This window comes from Lagenorhynchus albirostris, chromosome 15 (genome assembly GCF_949774975.1).
Source record: "Lagenorhynchus albirostris chromosome 15, mLagAlb1.1, whole genome shotgun sequence".
Classification (NCBI taxonomy): Eukaryota; Metazoa; Chordata; class Mammalia; order Artiodactyla; family Delphinidae; genus Lagenorhynchus; species Lagenorhynchus albirostris.
The window spans coordinates 87,348,091-87,370,286 of NC_083109.1; the positions used below are offsets into that span (position 1 = coordinate 87,348,091).

The following is a 22,196-nucleotide window of genomic DNA, read 5'->3' on the forward strand; positions in this document are numbered from 1 at the left end:
CAGAGAGCACTGCCCACGTCCTCACCCTGCTCTCCACCCCACGCGCGGGCAGGCGTGTCTGGACCCTGGAGCCGCTCGTTCCCAGGTGCGTGGCCGGCTTTCTCCGTCCGAGAGACACAGTGCATAGTGGTGTCTTCCATGTGCCGGTGCTTAAGGCCGTGAGCGACTGCCAGGATGCTGGGTGACGTCAGAGTCAAGATTGGTGACCAGACTGAGAGGAAATGAGTTGGCCTGTCTCTTTAATTAAGGCAAATTGGAAAAAAGATCTCGTGAACATCGACCCCAGGTCGGAAGACGGCATCAGGCTGTCCTGGTGTCTGATCTCCACGGCGGCCGGCGTTTCAGGCCCCTTCGGGCATGCGCCTTGGTCCCTGCCGGTGGTGTGGGGTCAGGGCCACGCAGCTGTGGCTGTCAGCTGTCACCTGGTGGCCGGGCAGGGGGAGGGTGTGTGTCCGAACCTGGCCCCAGAGTGCCTCCCGGCCTTCCCTCCAAGGCCAGGGCCTTCCTTGGGTGAGGAGAACCCCAGTTTGTGTGTGTGTGTGTGTGTGTGTGCGCGCGTGCGCGCGCGTGTGTGTGCGTGCTAGAACCACTTTAATATAATTATACATACCTGCGAAATCCAGGAAGAAAGGTTCATTCGTGTATAACTTTTCCAGTTAACACCTGCAAGCATAAACAGCGAGGATCTCAGCTTGTAAATTCATCAGGGTCAGAGCAATTGACCAACGTCTCTTTACTGCTGGGCTTACCAGCAGCAAAGTACAGATGAGTTAGTGTCCTTTTGTTTCTCTTCTCTCACTCTCCTTGTCCAGAGACATTTAGTTGTAAAGTTTCAGTGCGGCTCACCTCCGGCCAAAGGTAATCTTTCTAGATAAGTACTCAGTTGCTCTGAATTTGCTTGTAATCATAACCCATTTAACCACAGAAGAACCCCTGCAGAGGCGGAGTTCAAGGTTGCTCTACGATAACAGGAGATCCCCGTTTTGAAGCCTAGCACAGACTAAAAACCGCAGGCGCACCGTGTGTGTAAGACGCGCACTGACTGTCTCGTAAGCACATACTGACTCCTCGTGAACATTAAAAGCAGAGCGTCTAGGACAGTCGGTCGCACAACTCGCACAGCCTGAAAAGTTTTCAGTGCCAACTACCAGTTGGTCGTGAAGCGTGAGTGAGCTTGAGACCCTGTCCATTCCTAAGATCCACCCAAGGATTGGCTGAGACATTGGAACCTCTGCTTGAGAAGGCTATGTCCTTCCCGCCTTTCCCTCACAATTTCGTTTTGTTTGTTTACCTTTGGTGGTATTTGGTTGCACGTGGCTCGAATGCTTTCGATCACTTTGCGAATCAGCAAAACCAATGAACTATAACTATGGTAGGATCTTAAGTATCGAATGGTTGGTCCATTTCAGGTAGCTGGTTGGCAGGCCCCTCTAAGGCCTTTCATTTTTCCTTCTCTGCCTCCCGGGACATCGATCAGAAGATGAGTCTGAGCATCACACCATCTAACGTGTCTAACCAGTGCCTGGTAAAACCGGCTAAAACTGGAATGTCTAGCTCAGCACATTTAAAAATCACCCACAAAAAGAGGTTCTGCAGGTCCTCACAAAACCTGGAATTTCCACGAAGATGTCTATCTTTATAATCCAAGCAGTCAGCATTGAAGTTAAGCTTCCAGGAGGCAGTTTGGTCCTTATAATCCAAGCAATCGGTGGTTCAGTTAAAACCCAAGCTTGAAGCTCCATATCCCTGGGTGGAAAGAGAAGCTGGGGACGGATTGAGATGGCTGGTAGACTGCACTGGTGCCCGTGGGACTGAGTGTGGTCCCTCCACGGGAAGCTGGTGATGCATAGGGGTCACATGAGATCCACAGTCCACGCCCCCAAAGTAGGAAGTTGAGCCAGCATATCCTCGACTGTAACCTGAAGCCTGAGTATAGGTCGTGGGACAGGACCTCTGCATGCGGGAAGAGGAGGTGGACGAGGGATCTGACAGTGGGGGGACGGAAGCTGGGCTCCAGATAGACACAGGAGCACTGCTGCTGGAAACGGCTGGGCCTGAGGTGCTAGAGGGGGCAGTGAACTGGCCACTTGTTCCACCCTCTGAGCTCACTTCCCGAGAGGAGACGTCCTCTCTCTGGCAGGCCTCACTGTTTTGACCTCCATTCTGCTACTGCTGCTGCTGCTGCTGGCGGCGGCACTTAGCGCTTCAGTTCTTCAACCACACCTGTACCCTGGACTCGGGCAAGTTGATTTTCAGTGCCGCCTCCTCCCACATGAAGACATCTGGGTATCGGGTCTTAGCCAACAACGCTTCCAGCACATCTAGCTGCGCCCGGGTGAACGTCGTCCTCTCCCGCCGCTGTTTCCAAGGGGTGGCCGGGTAGCCCATCAAGGGGTGCAGCAAGTCCATGCCCGACGTGGTCAGACTCAGCCCACTGACTGCGTAAGGCGGTTGCTTAAGATAAGACATCGTGCTAAGGTGGTTTGGAGGGGCAAAGTCGGCCCAAATCCGGGGGACCCAGCCGGAAGGTCTCGCTTCGCCCGGGGTGGACAGATTCAGAGTCCTGGTGGGTGGGTTTGGAGTGGTGGAGCTAAGGCAAAGCAAACAAACAGAGGTGCTGGTTTACCGCTTTGGAGGACGCAGCTCTTCCACGTTCCACCGCTAACTTAAGAAGAGCGAACCCCAGCTTTACAGCATCATCTTTCTTCCCCCACGCCGTGGGCTTTCTGGCGGGGGGCCGTGGACGTGGGGTCCACAGATGGGAGTTGGTGTCCTGGCGTGGCCACGGCTTGTTGCGCCTGGGCCACCTGAACTCTCGGGTCCTGGCCTCCCCATCTGCACAGCGGACACCAGAACAGCCTCTTCCTAGGCTTGGTAAGCTTCGCGGACAGGAAGACCCTGCAGAGCCCCTTGCCAGGGGTGGGCACTGGGGCGCTGGTTTCCCCATCCGGCCAGCCCACCCGGCAGGGCTCCGTTCCCTCTCCTCCCCAGGCACGCGAGCAGAGGGTAGAGTTCGTGGCTTCAAGTACCTTGCAGACCCACATGGATGCCCACGCCTTCCTTTGCTTTCAGAATCCTGCCCGGGGGCCAGGTGTCCTGGCGGGTGGGACCTGGGACCTGGCTCCCTGAGTCCCTGGTCTTGGAGGGCCCGCCTGGCGCAGCATGGTGGGTCTAGGGGCTCCGAGCCCTCCTCCCAGCGGGGCCCCGGCCACACACCTGACCGAGCGACAGCCTCCTCACCAGCCGGGCTGACCAGCTGTCCTCAGCTCCATTCCTGGGTGTATTTGGGAAGATAGCGTGAAACGCTGGAGACGTTTTCTCCGGAAATCGTCCACGATCCCGTCCCACCCCCCCGTTCCCACCCCTCTGTAGCCTGGGATCCACTGTAGCCTTGAGGGTCTCCCCTCCTCTTCACCCCCAACGAGAAGCGGGGGGACAGGGCACAGAGAGGGGTGGATGAGCTCTCAGGAGTCGGGGCACCCACCACGGGCAGACACGGTGGTAGCACTTTCTGCACGGATTTGCTCCGAGCTGACGGTGGTCCACACGAGGCGGTGCAGGCGTGATCCCACCTTACAGCTGAGCTGTGAGTCAGAGCGATGACGCGGGGGTCGCTGGTGGCGTCCAGCCCTGCGCCTGGACTGCCGGACCCAGGAGCCGGAGGGTGTGTCAGCATGTGCCCACGTGAGGTCTGTCATCGGGGGGCATCTGGCCTGTGAGCGCAACCCACGCCAGGCGCCTGGCATCCTGGCGCCGGTCCTCGACGGTCGGCGTCTGGCCTGGCCAGGTGGGGCCTGTTCTCGGCAGCCGCGCGATGCGGCCCGAGCAGGATTCGCCGTGACGTTGGGTCGTTTCTGGGTTTGGGCTCTATGAGCAGAGGTACCATCAGAATTTGTGGGTGGGTTTTCACCTGAGCGTAAGTTTCCTTTCCCCGGTGAGCGCCTGAGGGTGTGCTCGTGGGTTCGCAGGGGAAGCGTTTGAGGCACGTGAAGCAGCCAGCATTCTCCCACGTGGCCGGCCACCCGCCCTCCTGCCGGGAGCCTCCCTTGGAGGCTCTTATGTGAGGCTTGGAATTTCCCGGGAAGACGGACCCCCGGCTTGTTCTGGTGCCAATTTCAGACCAAGGGCCAGGGCTTCTGGGGCCCTTCCCTCAGCCTTGCAAAAGGGTCACCAAGGTCCAGCCCCGGGTTCCCCGGGAGTGCCCGCGGCCCGAGCCCAGAGGATGCTGTGCCCTCCGTGGCAGCTCTTGGCCGCCGCTCCCGACACAGTCCTGAGAGGGTCTACAAAGCGGGCCTCGCTCACCAGGATTGCCTGGGTCAGAGGGTGGGGAGACGAGCCCGTCCCAGTGGTGGGGGTTCTGTGTGGGGTTTGGGTGGTCCTGTGTCTACACGGAGCAGGCTCCATGTCCGGCGGGAGTGCGGCCAAGCCCCTCGGTGCTTTGTGTGCTCCTACGCAGTTCTGCAGACATCTCAGTGGGTACGTAGCTCCGGTAGCGCGGTGACCGTCACTTACTAACCACGGCCTCTGTGGACGCGTGCTTCTGAATATTTGCCGTCATGGGTGCTTTTGGGTCCTGAGTGTGAACCTGTGCAGTCAGGGTCGCCCCAGTGGTTCTGTGCGTCCTCAGCTGGCCAGGACAGGGCACGGCCTCTGCCAGGCTCTCCTGCGAGCACTTGTCACCACGCTGCCCTGTGGTCCCATCTGACTCGCATGCTGACCTCTTGGGAACTGTCTTGGGCTGCGTCTTCTGAAGGGTCTCAGCACGCTGACTTGTAACCCTGAAGGCGCATGAGATGTGGTGACCACCCCCACACCCTTCGTGTCAGCCTGCTGGTGGGAGGGGGCGGGCGGGCCACATGGCTCTCTAGCCCTTTCCGCTCGGCCAGTCGCTGCCTGCCTCGTGCCCACCGGCAGGACTCGGCCTTTTAGGGCCTTCCTGGCTGCGTACATGTCCGCTCAAGTCCCCTGTGCTACACAGACCGGGGGCCGAGAGGCCAGGTGCGGCAGCGTGGTTGATGGTATGCACGCGGACCCCGGGTCTCTCATGGGTCCTGCCTGGGTTGGTGGCCCTGGGTCACAAGGTGGCGACTTCCTGCTTCTTCTTCCTCCCTCCCTCCTTCCCTCTGAGTGTCTGCATAGACTTTTTTTTTTTTTTTTTTTTTTTTTTTTGCGGTACGCGGGCCTCTCACTGTTGTGGCCTCTCCTGTCGCGGAGCACAGGCTCCGGACGCGCAGGCTCAGCGACCATGGCTCACGTGCCTAGCCAGCCGCTCCGCGGCATGTGAGATCTTCCCGGACTGGGGCACGAAGCCGTGTCCCCTGCATCGGCAGGCGGACTCTCAACCACTGCGCCACTGGGGAAGCCCTGCATAGACTTTTAATTCCACGCTCGCTGTTGTTTTTACGCTCAGATAGTCCCAAGCGAGGCTGAGGGGAGAGCTCCCGGTCCTGTTGACACGACCCATTCGTCTTCTAGCTCCTTCTTGCTTTCCGGTGAAGAGAGATGCCCGAGGCCAAATCTCTAAGGAACCCTGACCCTTCGTGTGACCCTCTGTAGATCTGGAAACTTCCTGTGTGCACAGGTGACGGGCAGTCCCCGCGGGGCTGGCAGCTGGCCAGCGTAAGCAGGCCCCTTCCCGTTGCACCAGTCGCTGTTGCCTCTTTCTCGATAAAAAGTTTTTCTACAAAAGCTCCAGCACTTCTTACACGTCCACGTCCCCTGACTGCTTTGCTCGCTCTTTACTACCTTCCTGCTGTGGCTCGGCCCCTGCGTGCAGTGCTCTGCCTTAGAGACCCGACTGCTGGAGGTCAGAGATTCGGCACGAAGTCCAGTGTCGGGCTGCCCCCGTGAAAGCCGGGCCCCATGGGCTCAGTGCCGCCGGGGGCTGTGTGTGTGCGTGTGCGTGCGCACGCGGAGCGGCACCCCATGGACTGAGCTCACCTCCACTGCTGTGAGGGCGTGTCTTGTAAAAGCAGGATTTGCTGTGAGTCCTGAGAGCCCCAAGGCTCCTGGGCCAGAGCATCTGCACAGCCCGACTTCTGAAGGAAACTCCGGGACGCGGATGGGGCCTCCTCGTCTGGGGTCAGCGCTTCACGCTGTTAGGAGCTGCCCGGGGCCAGTCCCGCAGGCCCGCCTGCGCAGAGAGTGAAGGGCCGCGGCGGCCACTGGAGGGCGCCCCGCGAACACGCCTGCTTGGAGGCTGGCAGTCGGTCACCCAGCCGCCTGTTGTCCTGCTTAGAACCTAAAAGCGCAGTCCATCAGTCCATCGGCGACCTGCCTCGTGGGCTCACGTGGTGGTGAGGGCGGGCGGTTTTGCAGTGGCCCTGCCCCCTCTCCCCATGGAACAGCTGAGAAACCCACAGGCGTGAAGGAAGCGCTGGGTTCTCAGTGTCCAGGGCAAGGAGTGCTGACAGATGGCACAGCCGTGTGAGCAGCCCTCCGAGGAGCCCTGGCCTCGCGGGAGCCCTGAGCGAGCCAGTGGGTGTCTGTCCCCTTTGGAGGGTTGTGTGCGTGACGTGCAGAGCGGGAGTGAGATGCTCTGTCACCGTCTGTACCGCGGCTTTGGCCCCGCAGTGACGCAGGCATGTGGGATCCGACCTCCGTTGGCCCCGTGGACGCACCGTGGGCCCTTGGACGGCTCGGCAGCTGACCCGCGTAGGACTTACGGGCCCCACGGCTGCGGGCGTCCAGACCCACGTGGTGCAGGGTCAGCTGTGAGGAGGACGGAGGAGCCACGGAGTAACTGAAGAGGCTGGGGTTTAAGTCACGACAGGAAAAACCTGTTTCTGTGATACTTTCTGCTGCTTGCCGACATGTCACACACCCCTGGAAATACACACAGAAGAATTCAGAAGTTGGCTGATAACGAGCAAATAATTGAATCTTCAAGCCTGTGAGTCGTCTTCAGCAGTTTCCTCTTTCTCAGGCACAGGCCATCTGGGTGGACGTAACACGTTAGAAATGACAAAGCCCCCAAATCTCCCAACTGACTTTAAATTCAATAGCTTGATGTGTAGTTTAACTTCTTACTCCTGGTTTATCCTTTGTCAAGTGCCTTTTAAAAAAAAATTTATTTATTTATTTATTTTTGGCTGCGTTGGGTCTTCGTTGCTGTGCGCGGCCTTCTCATTGCAGCGGCTTCTCTTGTTGCAGAGCACGTGCTCTAGGCGCGCGGGCTTCAGTAGTTGAGGGCATGCAGCCTCAGTAGTTGTGGCTCACAGGCTCAGTAGCTGTGGCGCATGGGCTTAGTTGCTCCACGGCATGTGGGATCTTCCCGGACCAGGTCTCAAACCCATGTCCCCTGCATTGGCGGGCGGATTCTCAACCACTGCGCCACCAGGGAAGCCCCTCAGGTGCTTTTTATAATGGAACAAATGTTTGATATCTTGATGTATCTGCTACAGTTAGCAAAAGATCCAGTTTCCTACACTAAATTTTATAACCTTCATGAAATAAATTCAAGGTTAAACTCACCTTTGGGATCTTAAATAATGAAGCATGGCAAGCAAGGTAGGTGACCTTTTGTCTACTGACAAAAATAAGATCGTTAACTTTAAAATCATAGTCGAGAAGTGTCAGCAGACCTTAGAACATAAGCTGGAAAACTTCTGGTATCTTGCAAATGCATTTGAAGAATATAGGACTGGTAAGTTAAGAAAACAGGATTGAGGGGACTTCCCTGGTGGTCCAGTGGTTAGGATTCTGCTTCCACTGCAGGGGGCATGGGTTCAATCCCTGGTCAGGGCACTAAGATCCCACATGCCGTGCGGCCAAAATAAATAAATTAATTAAAACACACAGAGAGATTAAAAAAAAAGGATTGAGTGTACCCTTCACCTTGGCTTTTTCCAGGTAGCTCCTCCTTCTCTTCTAAGTGGCTCGAGTCCACGGCCACACCACCCCGAGCCCCCAAATCAGAAGGGCTCAAAAGTTCACTGCGGCGTTTGGCAACGTGGCAGGAGTACTGGGAATCAAACCAAACATACTGGGACAGCAGGAAGTGACCGAGGTGAGTTCGGCATGAGATCGTCAAGCAAATGTCCACAGAAAGTAGGTTCTGCGCTGTGGACCAGCGGCCGAGGCAAAGGCGGGCTTGTGCCCTGAGGTGCGGGCCGGGGGGTCTGAGGTGCAGCAGAGGGGCCTGCAGCTGAGACCCCACCATGTCCCTCTGTCCCCAGCAGAGGTGGACGCCGGGACGGGGGAGGGGCGGCAGCGCGCGGCTGCTGCTGTCTGACACCTCCCCACCCAGGAGGCCCCCGGAGACTAGACAGCTTGCGACCAAAGCCACTGAGAAACTGATCAGAAATAAAGTGATTTCAGGCCCCCCGTCCTGTTTGGGGAGGACCAGCTGGGCTGAGCGGTGCAGGACTGCAGGCAGAGATCTGGGCGCTGGGGGTTTACCTTTTCCCAGGAGCCGTGGGAGCAAAGAGCAGAAAGGGAGGCGGGGGGGGGGGGGTGGGGGGGGCTTTTATTCTCAGCTCCCACGGGGCTGCCGTACCTGCCGGGACCCTGTGGGGCGCCCTCAGCACAGCCCACTGCTGGGGCAGCTGCTGGAGGAGCCGAGGGGATGGGGAATTGAAGACAAATCCCACCACAGCCCGGGGCCCTGGAGGCAGCTGTGCTCTTGTCACCGACCGGAGCCACCCAGACACCTCTTCACTCCCTCCCTCCCCATCCCCGAGGTTTACTGTCCAGAACCATCCCCAGGGCCACATCGGGCAGGGTGGGGACCATCCCCGGCATCCAGTGTGTGTCTGTGCTTTTCTGCACAGGCTCTTCAGCCGGGAGGGGAAACAGTCTGCACGTAGAAAAGCACTGCAGCTCACTCAGGGCTCAATTTCCCAAGAGACTGGGACCAAATGGGGCGATTTCCCCGGTAGATGCCACAGAAAAGAGCCAGCCTCCTCCTCGGGGCAGCTGGGTGGTCAGAAGTGAACATGCATGTATTTATGTGGCAGAAGCCCAGGGGCTGGGGCAGCGCCCACCATCACATTCATCTTTCCTCAGAAAGGTACCCTCGTACCTTTGCTGCGAACTTGAAAAACGAATCTTTGTTTCTAGGGAGTTGGGGGGTTTCAGAACTGAGGGTCAGAGGGTTGTGGGGCAGTAAGTTCTTCGTGAAGACTTGGGGTGGGGGAAGGGAGGCTCCTCTGCGCCCCGCCCCATCTGGTCAGGTCATCTGGTCTGTACCGTCTCGTCTGTCTGTCCCGGGAGCAGGCAGCACCCTTGTGGCCCCAGTGACGCCCGCCTGTCCAAATCCCTCTTTCCCGTCGGCAGTCCCATCGGCTTTCGGGTTAGGTTAGAAATCCTAACAGCACTTTTCTTCCTTCAGTTTATTTACTTTTGTGCGCTTTGGGGACTTGTTTAGGACAGACCCACGCAGGCCCAGCGACAGCGGACGTGACCCGGGGGCACACCTAGGGTCAGGAGAGGCCCCGTCCGGACTCTTCGCCCACCACGTCCACATGGACGCAAGTCGCCAGCAGCTCCGGCCCCGCGAGCCCACCACCCACCCATCCCCCGAGTGCGCTTCCGTGTGTCTCCTTCATTTTAATACCTTCTGACTTTCCTACCAAACGTCTCTTCATACACAACAAAACAAGAGGGAGGGGGGATGGAGCATTTTAACAATACAAAGTATAAATAGTGGCGTTAGATTTTCATCACTCATTTGAAAGCCAGACGTGAGGCTGAGGGAAGCAGGCTGCTGCAGGCGTGGACCAGAAAGGCGCCCGTAGGAGACAAGCACACACCCTGCGGGCGGCCAGGTACCCCGATGGCCCAGCTCATCCTCACGCCTGGCACCTGCTGCTCGGACATCACGGCCTCGGCCTGAGGGTGGCTTCTTGTGGGGGACTCGCCTGGCTCTGCCTGGTCTCCTGGGGAGAGGGAGGGAGGGAGCGGGTGATGCAGGGCCAGCAAGTCTCCTGGACGCGGGGGGTGGGGGGGAGCAAGCAGCGGGCGCGGGGGACCCGGTCCCTGCGGGCTGTGCCTTCTGCCACGTGCCGTCTGCCCCTCGGTTGGCCGAGGCCCGTGGAGCAGCGTCTACGCCATCGCCGGCTGTGCCCCCGCTTCGTCCAAGGAGCAGCTCTGGGGCCCACGTTGCAGCTTCTTCATCAGCCGCCGGAGTTTGCCGGGGAAGTTTCTGTCCATGTGGCGGTAAAGAAGCGGCACCACAGCGCTGCTGGCGAAGGCCAGGAACCTGGACAGGTCCTTGGCGAGGAGCAGCGCCCCCAGGTGGTGCCCGTCCGCTGGCCTCCCCCGCGCAGCCAGGACCGTGCGCCCCAGGAGCGTCAGGTAGTGGGGCGTCCAGAGCCCGAACTGCACACACACGGTGGCCACCAGCAGCCTGTGCGCCGAGGGGTCCGGCTGGCCCGCGTCCCGGTCGAGTGGCGTGTCCTCCTTCCGGATCCGCGTGAGGAGCACGAGCGCGTACAGCACGGCCAGGACGGGCACCAGGTACCCGCTGAGCAGCATGATGGCGTCGGCCGCCTCCGTGTGCCGCACCTGGGAGCACTCGGCCAGCCTGGCAGCCACGTGGCCGCAGATGTAGAAGAGTAGGGAGGAGAAGCCGGTGAGCAGGGCACCGCCCCACACGAAGCCGCACACGTGCCTGGTGTTGTAGACGCTCGACATGTAGGTGCGCGGCAGCGCCCGCTCGATGTAGCAGTCGAGGGCCAGCAGCGCCGTGGAGTACAGGGTCACCAGCGCCGCCACGTTGAACAGCACCAGCAGCGTGACGTGGACCTCGCTGCCCGCGTCCCACACGGCCCAGCCGGCAGCGCCGGGGCCCAGCAGGTGCGCAGGCGCCAGGGCGCCGAGGACCAGGCCGGCCGCGGCCATGTTGGCGAAGTAGACGTCGGGCATGGTCATACCGCCCGGGTCGTGCAGGTTGACCAGCAGCAGCAGGGCATTGTAGCCGAGGCCGAGGGGGACGCCGACAAGCAGGTAGAGCAGCGAGAGGGCGGACAGGGCCCGCTGGACGTGCTGGCAGGGGAGCTGGTCCTCGCCGCCTGTGCCGTTGAGCGGGCAGCTCCACATGGCGGGCTGTGGGGAGAGCAGCGCGTGAGTCCTGCCCTCCACCGGACCTGGGCCCCTCCCTGCCCCCTGAACCAGCTGGGACGGCCAGAAACCGCCGCATGCGTGTTTTCTGTGATCGCAAGGTGGCGTGGCTGGAAGCTGTGAGGACCCTACTGGCCGCGGGAGCCTCCCTGGCCCCGTTTGCCAGGGAAACGTACAGCTCTTGGAGCCATAACGTGCCTGCTGTCACCTTTTGGTGATGGGTGGTGACTGGGTGGGCCATGGTGACAAAAGCCTGGGGAGGAGGGGGTGGACCCGAGGCCCCGCCAGCCCCCTCGGTGGGAGCCGCAGCCCTGCCGGCGCATCCCTGCTTTCCCACATCAGTCGCGGAATCCTGCGATCACCCTGCTCCACCTCCCCGCCGTCCTGTGTCTGGGCCGAGGCGTGCCGGGTCGGGGTGCCGCAGGTCCCGAGCTGCTGCCCTCCTGCCGGCTCCGTCACATCTGGGAGGGGCACGGCCGCTGCAGGGACACGGGTCCTCCCTCCAGAGCCCTGGGGTCAGGGGAGCCGGCGGGCGCTCCAGGCAGGTGACACGCCCTCGTGGGGTCCTCGGAGCCCTCTGCGTCCTCTTCTTGCCGACTCAGTGCTGGCTCGCTCTCTCCCATCTCTGTCCCAAATGCCTGCAGGCTCCTGCCTGCTGAGCCACGGCCTGGAAAGTGGCTGGGGGCCGGGGAGCCGGTCCACCAGAGCGGCCTGTGCATGCTGTGACCAGCCTGCGGCCTGGTCCCCCTCCACTCCGGCCTCACATGGCTCGCAGGGCGTCCAGCGGCCCCTGGGCCTCAGTCCCTACCCTCCTGCCGTCCACACACTCTCACTCTCCTGCCATGCCTGCCCTGCCTCACCCCGGGCCCCACGTCTCCTGGTGCCTGGGCCACATCTCTGCACGCGTGGGCGTCCATCTGTGGGTTCTCGTGACGCCCCTCCTCCCGGGGCGGGTGCAACGGCTCTTCCCTCTCTGTTTCCAGCCAGTTTGAGGCGCGAGGGTTGTGTCTGGAAGGACCAGCGTGTGGGATGGGCAGCCCTGCCCTCTGGCTCCCCCCATGGCCCCACGGCGGGTCCGCTGGCGCCCCCGCCCCTCCTGGGGGTCCCCATCCATGTGGAGGGCGGGCTCAGCCAGGGGAAGTCAACTGAGCAGAGGTTCTCGGAAACCAAGGACAGAAGGGGGGCCCTGTGGGCTCGTGGGCCACGGCCAAGGAGGGCAGGGGGAGCGCTGTCGGAGGAGGGGCAGAGCTGCTGCCAGGGGCCCTGCCCCGGCTGAAAAATGGCTCCGTTCTTGGGAGGTGGTCACGTGGAGTCAGCCTACTGAGAATTTCCTTCACACACTCATGTGCTCGTACGGCCGGCTCTCTCGGCCCGAGAGGGGCTGTGAGTGTCTCAGGAGTCAGTGCCGGGTTTTAGATTAAGAACCTGCCCGAGTTTGTGTTCCGGCAGTTCATAAACACAGAACTTAGAAACCCTGTGCCATGAGCTACAAGCAGCTCTGCGTGCGTCCTCTTAGTTATGAACCGTGAGGACACTTCTGATTTCAGGTGCAGATCGCGAGCTCAAAGTACCAGTTTGCACTTGCTTTCCGTCCATCTTTGCGTCTTGTTCCTACGTTCTTCCTGGAGGCCCCTGGTCTCCAGGTGTCATTCAGAGGGCCCAGGGCAGGGACAGCTGCTGGGGGGGCCGCCTCATGCACAGAGGAAGGCGCCTGGCGTTTTCTGAAGTGGGGAGGCCCATCCTCACCTGCGTGGGCACGCAGGGTGAGAAGAAGGGAAGGAAGCAGACGGGTGACACTGCTGGCATCGATGGGACGTGTCACTGGGACACTTGCAGGCCGCGGGTGGGGGGCCACCTGGCTCAAGACTGTGCGGGCGGTGCCTGTGGGCTTGCAGGGGAGCTGGGGGATCTCATTTGCGGATGCCTGGCACGTGGCACTGTGACACCCCCAGACCTGCCGAGCGGCAGTGAGCCTGGCGGGAGAGCAGCGGTCGTGTCGGGAAGTGACTGCCCGCCCCGGCGGCAGGGCAGCCGGTCAGGCCCGCTCGAAGCCCAGCCGGGTATCCCGAGGACGGTGGTGGGGGCGGCCGTCCTGCCCTGTCCAGGTCCCGGTGCTACTCCTGCAGGGTGCCCCGCCCTGCTGGCCGCAGACTGGCCCTGCCTCCTCCCCTCGCCGCCTGCGGTCCCCCCACTTCCCTTTGTGCTCTGGTTTTGTAAGTGCAGGAATCTGGGAACAAGACCCTCCTCCCCACCCCCGCACCCCCAGGCCCTGTGAGGAGGGGGCCTGAGAACAATGGCTTGGCTCACCCCCTCCGCTGGGCTGGGCTGGGCTGGGCTGGGCTGGGCTGGGCTGGGCTGGGCTGGGCTGTCTTTCCAGTTACCAGCTCTGTTCGCTTCCTTCCCGAGAAAGAGGAACTGGAACGGCTGCCAGCGCAGAGACCAGGATTCCAGGAAGGGCCCTCTCTGTGGTCCTGCCCCTCCCAGAGGCAGGAGAGAAGAGGCCAGGTAGGCCCTGAGTGGCTGGGCTCCTTCTCCCCGGTGCCTCGGTGGGCTGTCCCTGGTGGTGCCGAATGTGGAGCGCTTGGCGCTTTTCATTCTGAAAGCTGCCACATTCTCCCCAAGTGGCAGGATTAATAATCCAACTTCTGATGGCCCCGTCACCTGCTGCAGTCCTCTCAGCTCCAGGGGTCAGCGCAAGCAAGGACCCCAGTGGCCTCTTGTCCAGGCTGGCCTTAGGAACAGGCTGGTCCTGTCGCCCTGTCCTTGGGGCCTACCTGACACCTCCTGGTCAGAGCTGCCCGCGCTGCTGCCCGCTGGGCCCCTCGATGCTCCCGGGCCTGCCCTCTTCTGTGCCCTCACTCCCTCCCCCCTCCCCCCCCCCCCCGCCCCCGCCAGCTCTGCCCTGTCCTCCCGGCTCTGCCCCGTCCTCCCAGCTCTGTCCTGTCCTCCCGGCTGTCCTGTCCTCCCGGCTCTGTCCTGTCCGGCTGCCCTCCCGCCTCGCCTCCTCCGGGCCCGCCTCCAGACTCGCTGGCCGGGGTGGCCACCTTCCTCTCATGCTTTCGCTGTGTCTCCACTCTCCAAATCTCCCCCATGCCTCCTCCGGCACCAGCACCCAGTTGCAGCGCCCACACCAGGTCTCGTCCACAGCCCCTTCGTCAGACGAGACACCAGGAGTGGCCCCGACCTCCTGTCCTCCCACGGGACTGCACCCAGGGGCCCTCCGTGGACTCCCACTCCTGCCAGCCCAGCTGGGTCCCGGTTCCATGCCCGAACCTCTCTTCTGCCTGGTTGGGATCCTGGCCTCCTCCCAGGGACCCTGCCTGACTTCCCTCCGCTGGGCCCAGGGAACATACAGGTGTGTGCGCGGTCGCCTCTCTTCTGCGGCAGGCGTGCCGAGCCAGGGCTGCAACCAGCCTCGGTCCACAGAGCAGGGCTGCGCCTGACGCGTGCAGGCGTGTTGCCTCGGGGATCACAGCGATGCCAGTGGGAGGACCGCCGAGCCCTGATCATCTGCTCGGCCGGCGTGTGGCCCTGGGCCGGGGGAACGGGCTGGTCGGCACCAGTGTCCTGGCCCGGCAGAGAAGCGGGAAGCAGCTCCGCAGGCTGGGCCTGGCATGCGCCTCGGGCTGTCCGCGGTGGTCCCGTTACAGCTTTATCCTGTTCCTCCTATAAGGGGATTGATCACTGATCTAAAGGTGACTTGCATCCCCGCTGTCTTGTTTCTGATTATGCTCCTGAAGCAGCAGCCTCGGCCCTGCCAGCACGGCGGCTTTCACCGCGTCCGCGCCCCTGCCTGGTCCCGGCATGGCTGCTGTGCGGCGGGCGTCTGGCCAGTCTTGTTCGAGGGGATGGAGAGGTCTTTAGCTTCGGGCCAGGGTGGTTCCAGGCTTGGGGCCAGCAGTGGAGAGGAGAGAGGAGGGTGGCCAGCCTGGCAGAGCAGAGAGTACCTCGCCCGCGGGAGGGCACCGCCGGCCTGAGACTCCAGGGTGGAGGTCATCTCTGGGGGCGGGGGGCTCAGCTGGCTCAGAACGTTGCCCCTGACACTGAAGCACCTGCTCAGGGTCTTTCTCTGCAGGCTTGGCTGCATGCATGGCACAAGAGGGTAGCCTCGGGAGAAGCTGGAGCTCAAAAATCATGCTTTTTTCAGAGAATCTGAGAGGACCAGGAAGTCGGGCGGCGTTGGGCCCGATCAACGAGCTGGCCTGCGCGTGGCCTGCTGGGGCTGCTGCCTTCTGAGTGTGATGGGGACGCTCTCAGGCCTCCCTGCCCACCTGCTGCGTGTGCGGCACCGGGGGCTGAGGGAAGCCTTCAAGGGAACACAGCCGAGGTCACCACTGCCACAGCACAGAGGGTCCCCTCTCGGGCCCCAGTGGCCTTGCCCTCTGGAGTGAACCAGGCTGAGGCCCCAAGGTCAGAGGTTCACGGTCAGACAAGCTGGCATCCACCTGTGGTACCTGGGCAGCGGCACTGCCACTGACCTCAAGCTAGCCCATCGGAAGGGCATGGTGATAGGGCGGCCACCTCCAACGGGGCAGGCAGGGCGAGCCCTGCTCGGGGCTGCCGGACGTGGAAGTAGTGGTTTTGTCTCCACGGGAGGCCCAGGGCACGGAGCCGTTTCGGGGTTCTGTCCCACCGCACCCGTTTCTGAGGACTCAGCTGTCTCTAGAGCCCCCTCTCTTCCTTGACCCTCAACTGGAGTGAGTGTCATTCATCACAGATGTTCCCGTGCACAGAAGTACTGATAGTTTTCTTCCAAGACCCTCTCTGGGTTCCAATAATTATCTTTCAAGAAGACGTTCTCCCAGACTCTCCAACTTCCAGCCCCGGGAAGGCTCAGCCACCCCGTGGTCACGCTGTGTGCCCCTCGGGTGGGAGCTCCCCCGGCTGTGCTGGGCGGGAGGCTCTTTGGCGGGGTCGTCGGCATGGCACTGAAGAGCTGTCTGCTCCAGGCTCGGGCGGGGAGGAGCGGAGACACCACGAGAGGAAAACCCACGGCCGCCGGGCTCCGAGGTGCACGCTGACATGAGCGCAGAGTGTGCGGCGCTGGCCGAGCACCCCAGGGCAGCTCTCCTGCTGTCTTCAATTCTGGAGAAGATGGTCCCTGCTCTGCTCTGGGCCCCGAGCAGGCACTTGCAGGATGTCTGCCGCTCTCTCTGGCACCCAGGAGGCCGTCGGATGGCCCTGTGGCCTGGGTGGGTACTGGAGTCACATGTGGGCCGAGAGGGTCTTGCGGGACACGGCTTAGTGTGGAGGCCCGCTCTAGGTGGGCGTGGCTGGGCCTCAGGGAAAGCGAGCTGACAGGCCACGCCTCTGCTCAGCGGCCCAGGAAGCCCTGAAGCCCAGGAGGGGCCGCGGTGTCCAGGGCGTGGGGGCAGCGCAGTGAGGCAGCAGCTCCCCCCCCAGTGATCGGTGACTGCGGGGCCCTGGCGGGGGACTGGCCACAGGCCTGGTCAATGGAGCGGAACAGCCGGGGCAGCTGTGAAGCGGTGCCCACCTGGGGACCTGGGGCCACGGGGCGCACGTCCAAGCCCTGCTGCACCGAGGGCCCTGCTTTTATACTTAGAGAAGGCAGCTCGGGTGCGCCCCCTGCCTGACTCAGTCCTCCCCTCGGAGGGACCCACACTGCCTGCTGAGAGCTCTTGCCCGAGGGCTGCGAGGGAACCAAGCAGTGGCCTGTGAACTGGGCCGAGGGGCCGAGACCGGGACTCCACATGGCTGAGGACCGGGCTCCCTGGGCACCCTGCTCACAGCTGCCTGGCTTTGGTCCCTGGGTCAGGAGGTTGTCGCGAGGGTGGAGTACGTGCGGTCAGCGGATGAGCCTGGCCAGCCCCCGGCGTGCGCAGTGGGCTGCAGTTCCTCATCCTCCTCCACGGTCCGTTACTGCAGAGGAAGCTGCTGCGTGAACTCTCACTCAGACTCTCTGCCAACTGACACGTGGGGAGAGGAAGCTGGCGGAGAGAGGACAGAGGGCTTGAGCGCGGGCACAGGCTGAGTGCGAGTTCTCACGGGGAGAGGCTGCGGGCCCCATCAGACCCCACATCACAGCTCAGAGTCCCTGGGACCCCACTAGGGCCTCGGTAACAACACAGGCGGCGAGTCTCTGGGGCTGCGCTCGCTGAGCTGGGGTCCCAGCCCCATGGGGCTGGTCTCCACCCCAGTGGCACCCCTGCTTACAGATGCTCCGCCGTCCCTTCTTTCATTCTCTGCTGGCAAGGACTGCACAGTCAGTTGGGCTAGCTGCTGGATGTGTTTTGAGGCCCGATGTCAGCGTCTTTCTTCCACGATTTTTTTTTTTTAAAAAAAGAACCCAGAACGGTATAAACCAACCCTTCAGAAGTGAATGTCCACAGGTAACTAAAAACCTTGCTCAAATTCAGGGCTACAGTGCACGGTGATCTCTGTGGAAATTGGAGGATGCCAGGAGCACGTCAGAGCAGCAACCTGGCAGGGGGCGGGGAGCGGGCGGCTGTGGTGGGCAGGGGGTCCTGAGTGAGCGTGTGCGCATGCACGAGTGTGAGCGTGTGCACGCACACAGCCCGCAGAACCAGCTAACTCCCGTCCGAGGTCGCTGAACTTGTCCCACTGCACTCGTCTGTTCCCACCTGCCGAGAGCTCCCTGAAGGGGGAGCATTCCTTGATCCGTGCCCTGCAGCCTGGCTGGCTGTGTCCGGGAAGAGGAGGCCTGAGATGGTGTCACAGGCTTTTCCCCAAAGTGCCTGGGCAGTGCGGCTCGGCCTGGCTTTAGTCCTGGAGACCCGCGCGCACCGTAATACCTGGACTTCAGCTGAATGCTCTGGAGCCCTCAAAATGCTTTGAAAACGACTCCTGAATGTTTATTTCCTTTTGTAACAGTGGATAGAGGCTCTAGCTACAATTAACGTGCAGCTGGTAGGAGCCAGACGCTCCGGAAAGGCTGATGTTTTCATAGGTCTTCAATGTAGAGAGCTTACGCCTCTGATTCCTGTCACAGACGCTGCGCCTTCCTGGCTGTGATAAGAAACGGTCCATTATGTAGATGGGGTGTCCTGATTTTTGTAGCCTGTTGCTTTTTAAGGTTCTGAACCGAAGAGTGGTGAGTGTGAACCAGGCAGCCTGCCTCAGGCATAAACCGAGCTGCCTCTGGCTCTCCGTGGGAGAGAACGGCACGTCCGCCGCTCGGGAAGGGCTGCAGGAACGGGGACCAACGGCCCGGGACGCCCGCCCGGGCTCCCAGGCTCTTCACCCTGGGAGAATATGGGACACGTGTTCTCTTGTTTGTGGAGCTCTGGTTTCTTGCCTTTTTCTTGTCCACTGACTACCTTGGTTTGAGGCTAGTGCTCCTTCCAGGTAATCTCAACCAGGGGAAAACAGAACCAGGAAGACTCGCTCAAAAATTCAATGGCCACACGGAGAACAGACCGGGCCTCCGCTCAGGCTCCGCAGCCCGGCACCCTGCTGGGCTCCCCCACCCCGCCCTGCCTCTCCCTGGTGTCCTCTTACCTGGGGGGTGCTCGGAGCCACAGATCTTATCGCTGCCCGTGGTTCTTCCCAAGGGAGGAACGCCCATTACACTTGGTGTAATAGCCTTCCTCGGTTCTCATTAAAACTGGGACCCTCCTAGGTGCGCTCCGCCCTCCCACCACGTGTGTGGGAGGAAGGGGACCCGCGGGGTCGCATGGGACAGGCGGCCCGTGCCACCCTGTCCCTCCGCTACTCAAGGGGTGTTCTGTTGGCAGGTCTTGGGGGCCGAACTCGGCCCCTTGGCAGCATCACGTTCTAGCTTCTCAAATTAGAAAGTTTGCTTTTACTCCCTACACTGAGTCCCTTCTGCTCTTTGATGCCTGGCTGGTGTTCTGGGGTCCCGGGCCTGTGAGACCCCGTGGACAGACGCAGCCTGGTGTGGCCCAGTCGTGCAAGAGGCTTTAGCCATAGAGCGCTGAGGAGCCGGCGGCGAGCAGGGGGAGGTAGCTGGGCGCTCTGCCGAAGGAGGGAGCAGCCTGGGTGTGTCCTGCGCAGAGCACAGCAGCCCTCACCCCAGACAAGCCCTGGGGTGCAACCTGCCGGCGGCAGGTTGTATTTTCAGGGTCCAGATGACATGCTAGGGCCTGGAGGATGGATGCAGCTTGCCCAAGGAGCACCTTCCCCTCCCCGCCCCGGAAAGCGGCCGGTCCGTCTTCCCACCGGCAATCATGCACGCGTGCTTCCTGGCAGGGATCTTTTCAAGCATGTCACTTTTTCGTTATATAATAGGTATAAGCAGCTCTCCGTTCTAACCTAAAACCCCACACACCCACATCCGGCAGCTATGCGTGCCTTTCTCCCGTCACCTGCCTGCCAGGGGCTTCTGAGTTCCAGGGACCCCAAGTCAGTGCAGAACTAATGCTGTGCTCGTCTCAGGGTGTTTCCCTACCCCCCAGGGAGGCTGGACAGCAGTGGTCAAGGGCAGGGCCCCCCCAGCTTCCTCTCCGTGACTCGGCACAGTACACACTCACCAGATGAAGCTATGGTTTTTCAAAGCCTGTTATCTTAGAGAGGACTTCTTCATTTAGGAAGATACTAGAGGTTCCGGTGTGGGGAGCTGGACCCTGCAGCGGGTCATGGAGTGTGTGGCCGTCCCCTCAGCATAATTTTCAATAGGGCCTCTTTTCCCTCTCAGTGGCGCCCTGGTGGGGAGCCAGTTGCGACGGTAGTGTTAGTGTCTGGTCCCCCTTACGCGTGGGCGGCCTGGAGCATGGTCAGAGTCTTCGTGTTCACGCTCTCGCGTCTGCAGAGGCCTGGAAAGCAGGCTGCTCGCCCCCGGGTGACTGAAGGCCAGCCCCGCTAGATGCTGCAAACAGAGCGGGGAGGAGGGGGCCGCTGCTCGCAGAGGCACGGGGAGCTGGTTGTCGGCAGGTGGCCTGGAGCTGCCAAGTGAGCGCACATCCAGCGATGGGGGAACAGTCTGTCAGGTCCAGACGCACCCTCTGTCTCCCCAAAGCCCGGACAGACTGCGACACTGAGACCAGGGCCCCACTGAGACCATGAACCCGGCTACCGTGTTCATGTCATTAACTTGGTGTTGGGTTTCTGGTCCTGGGTAGATGGGCGCTCAGAGGCTGGGGCACTGCCTTCTTCTCAAGTTTTGAAGGAGCCTTATGCCCAGGGGTTTTTATCTTTTTATCAAGTGTCCTAGACCATTAACGACACTTGATATTTCCATTTAGACGTTGCTCCAGAAGTTCCTAAGATTTTGTAATCATAAAAGGGGACGAAAGTTACAACCACGGTGACCCAGGAGCAGGCGGTCGGTCCCCGGCAGGACATGTGAGGAGCCGGCGGTGTTGCTGAGCCTCCTACGCGGCCAGCAGCTCTCAGCTGCCCCGGACAGGTGAATGACCGCAGGGCAGCGGCCCCGGCCGGCTGGGCTCTGCACGGCTGGAGGGCAGCCACGGGCGGGGACAGCGCTCCCACCCGCCGGGGGACAGTGCCCGGGCGGGGCCGAGGGGACCCGAAAGTCAGAGCTCAGAGCGGAGCACCGGCCCCGGGCCGCTGCGTCCCGTGCTACTGCCGCGCGGGCCGAGACCCCGAGTGTGCCCATCCGCCCCCGCCCCGCGTTCGGCGCCCACTCACCGGCTCGCTGGGCCGCGGACCGCGCAGTCGCCGCGAGGGGGGCAGCTCGGGGCTCCGAGAGAGGCGGCGGGGCTGACGGCGCGCACGCCGCGCGGGCCTGTGTACACACGTGACCGCGCCGCTCCCGCCCCGCCCCGGGAGCCCGCCCCGCCCCCGGGGGCGCGCCGGTGGCCGGCCGAGGTCCTGGGCGGGCCAGATTGCTGAGTCAGAAGGCGCTCTAATCCGCAGGGGACAGACACCCCCGCCCTCGGAGGTTGTAATCGGGGCCTGCCAGGCGCACCTGCTCCTCTTCCCCAAGTGTGGTTGCTGGCTCCAGGTTCACCTCCTACTTCCTGGCCTGAGGAATTTCTTTGTAAACAACTGGCCGCAGGAAAACCATTTAAAGAGACAGTGCACTGTTTGCAGCCTCATTAATTCCGTAGCTGCTGTTCTAATTGGGTGTTGGGAAAGTTACAGAACAAGGTCGTTTTCTCTGCTCTAAGGCTTGTGCTGTAATAGTGCTCCTGGCAACGCGATCTGGCTCCAGAGCTAAGAACATTTCTGAAAATCCACGTGTGCTGTGTGAGCAGGGGTGGACGGAACAGGAATGATGGGAATAGTAACCAAGGCTGGCCCTGGGTGTCATGGTCCTGCCGGCTGGGCTCCGGGCTCCACCTTGGGCCACCCTGCTTGACAGGACAGCTTCCTGACCAAGGGATCGGAGAGGGAAGTTGGGGGTCAGCTGGGGGACCAGACTACCTCTCGCTCTCTGTCAGGGTCATGTACAGACCCCTGGGGCCCCCACCCTCCCCTTGGCCCCGTTGTCATTACCGTAACTTGCTCGCCATGCCAGCGCCAGGTCTTCGTGGCAGCAGGCAGGCATCCAGCCGTGGGAAGGCTAGTCCCGTCCGCCGGCGCTGACATCCAGCAGCGAGGGACCACGGGCTGTGTACCAGCTGCTGTTCTGGGCCCTCGGAGCAGCCTGTCAAGGTATATGCGCCGTGTTTCATCAAGTCGGAGACTCCGTGCGCGCTGCGCACGCCAAAACGTTATGGACCGCTACAAGGAAACAGTCGGACGCTGTCTGCTGTAAGAAGCGTGCCGCTCTTAGGGTCGTCAAAGTGAGGAAATGCGCCTTACCATCAACGGAGTACGGCGCCCTGCTCATTTTAAATTGTACTGAGGTTCAGAAAACTTGAGCAGAAGTTCCCGGGGTCATGCAGCAGAGTGGAGCCGGAATTTGCACTCAGGTGGTCTCTGCTTTCTCGATCAGGGCTTGGGACTTCGCGTCGTCCTAGCGATCTGCCTAAGACGTGTTGTTGTCTACTTTTTTGAAAGGCCTAGGACCCCAGAATTCCTGGTCAGAGTCCCTGGAATGCCAGGCTCAACAAGGTCTGCCCACGGGTGCCCACGCCTGGTGAGCTGCTGATTGTAACTGGGAAAAGCAGGCGTTCAGCCCCGTCCCAGCCCCTCAGCCCTCGGGTCACCCCATTGCCTTATCTGCAGAGAAAGACTTCCTCCACCAAGCAGGCCCCGGCCAGGGAGAATGGCAGAGTCTGTGTGTGTCG

General features: G+C 61.5%; 2 protein-coding genes and 1 pseudogene across 9 annotated transcripts in view; 1 reads left to right on the forward strand and 2 right to left on the reverse strand.

The window, feature by feature from the left end:
* C15H7orf50 (chromosome 15 C7orf50 homolog) overlaps window positions 1-22,196 on the forward strand; it is a 97,091-nt gene that overhangs the window by 48,134 nt on the left and 26,761 nt on the right. The window lies entirely within an intron of this gene.
* Window positions 1,601-3,020, reverse strand: LOC132505750 (homeobox protein OTX2-like; annotated as a pseudogene).
* Window positions 8,457-20,755, reverse strand: GPR146 (G protein-coupled receptor 146). 3 transcript variants are annotated; one of them, XM_060123949.1, is made up of 3 exons: window positions 20,650-20,755; window positions 14,415-20,261; window positions 8,457-11,046 (listed from the first exon to the last, which is right to left on the reverse strand). In XM_060123949.1, exon 3 carries the CDS (start codon window positions 11,038-11,040, stop codon window positions 10,045-10,047), a length of 996 nt encoding a protein of 331 aa, XP_059979932.1. In that variant the 5' UTR covers window positions 11,041-11,046; window positions 14,415-20,261; window positions 20,650-20,755; the 3' UTR covers window positions 8,457-10,044. The 3 variants fall into 3 exon arrangements, with proteins under 3 accessions (XP_059979932.1, XP_059979933.1, XP_059979931.1); XM_060123950.1 differs by having other exon boundaries at window positions 14,415-19,867; window positions 20,650-20,692; XM_060123948.1 differs by lacking the exon at window positions 14,415-20,261 and having other exon boundaries at window positions 20,650-20,753.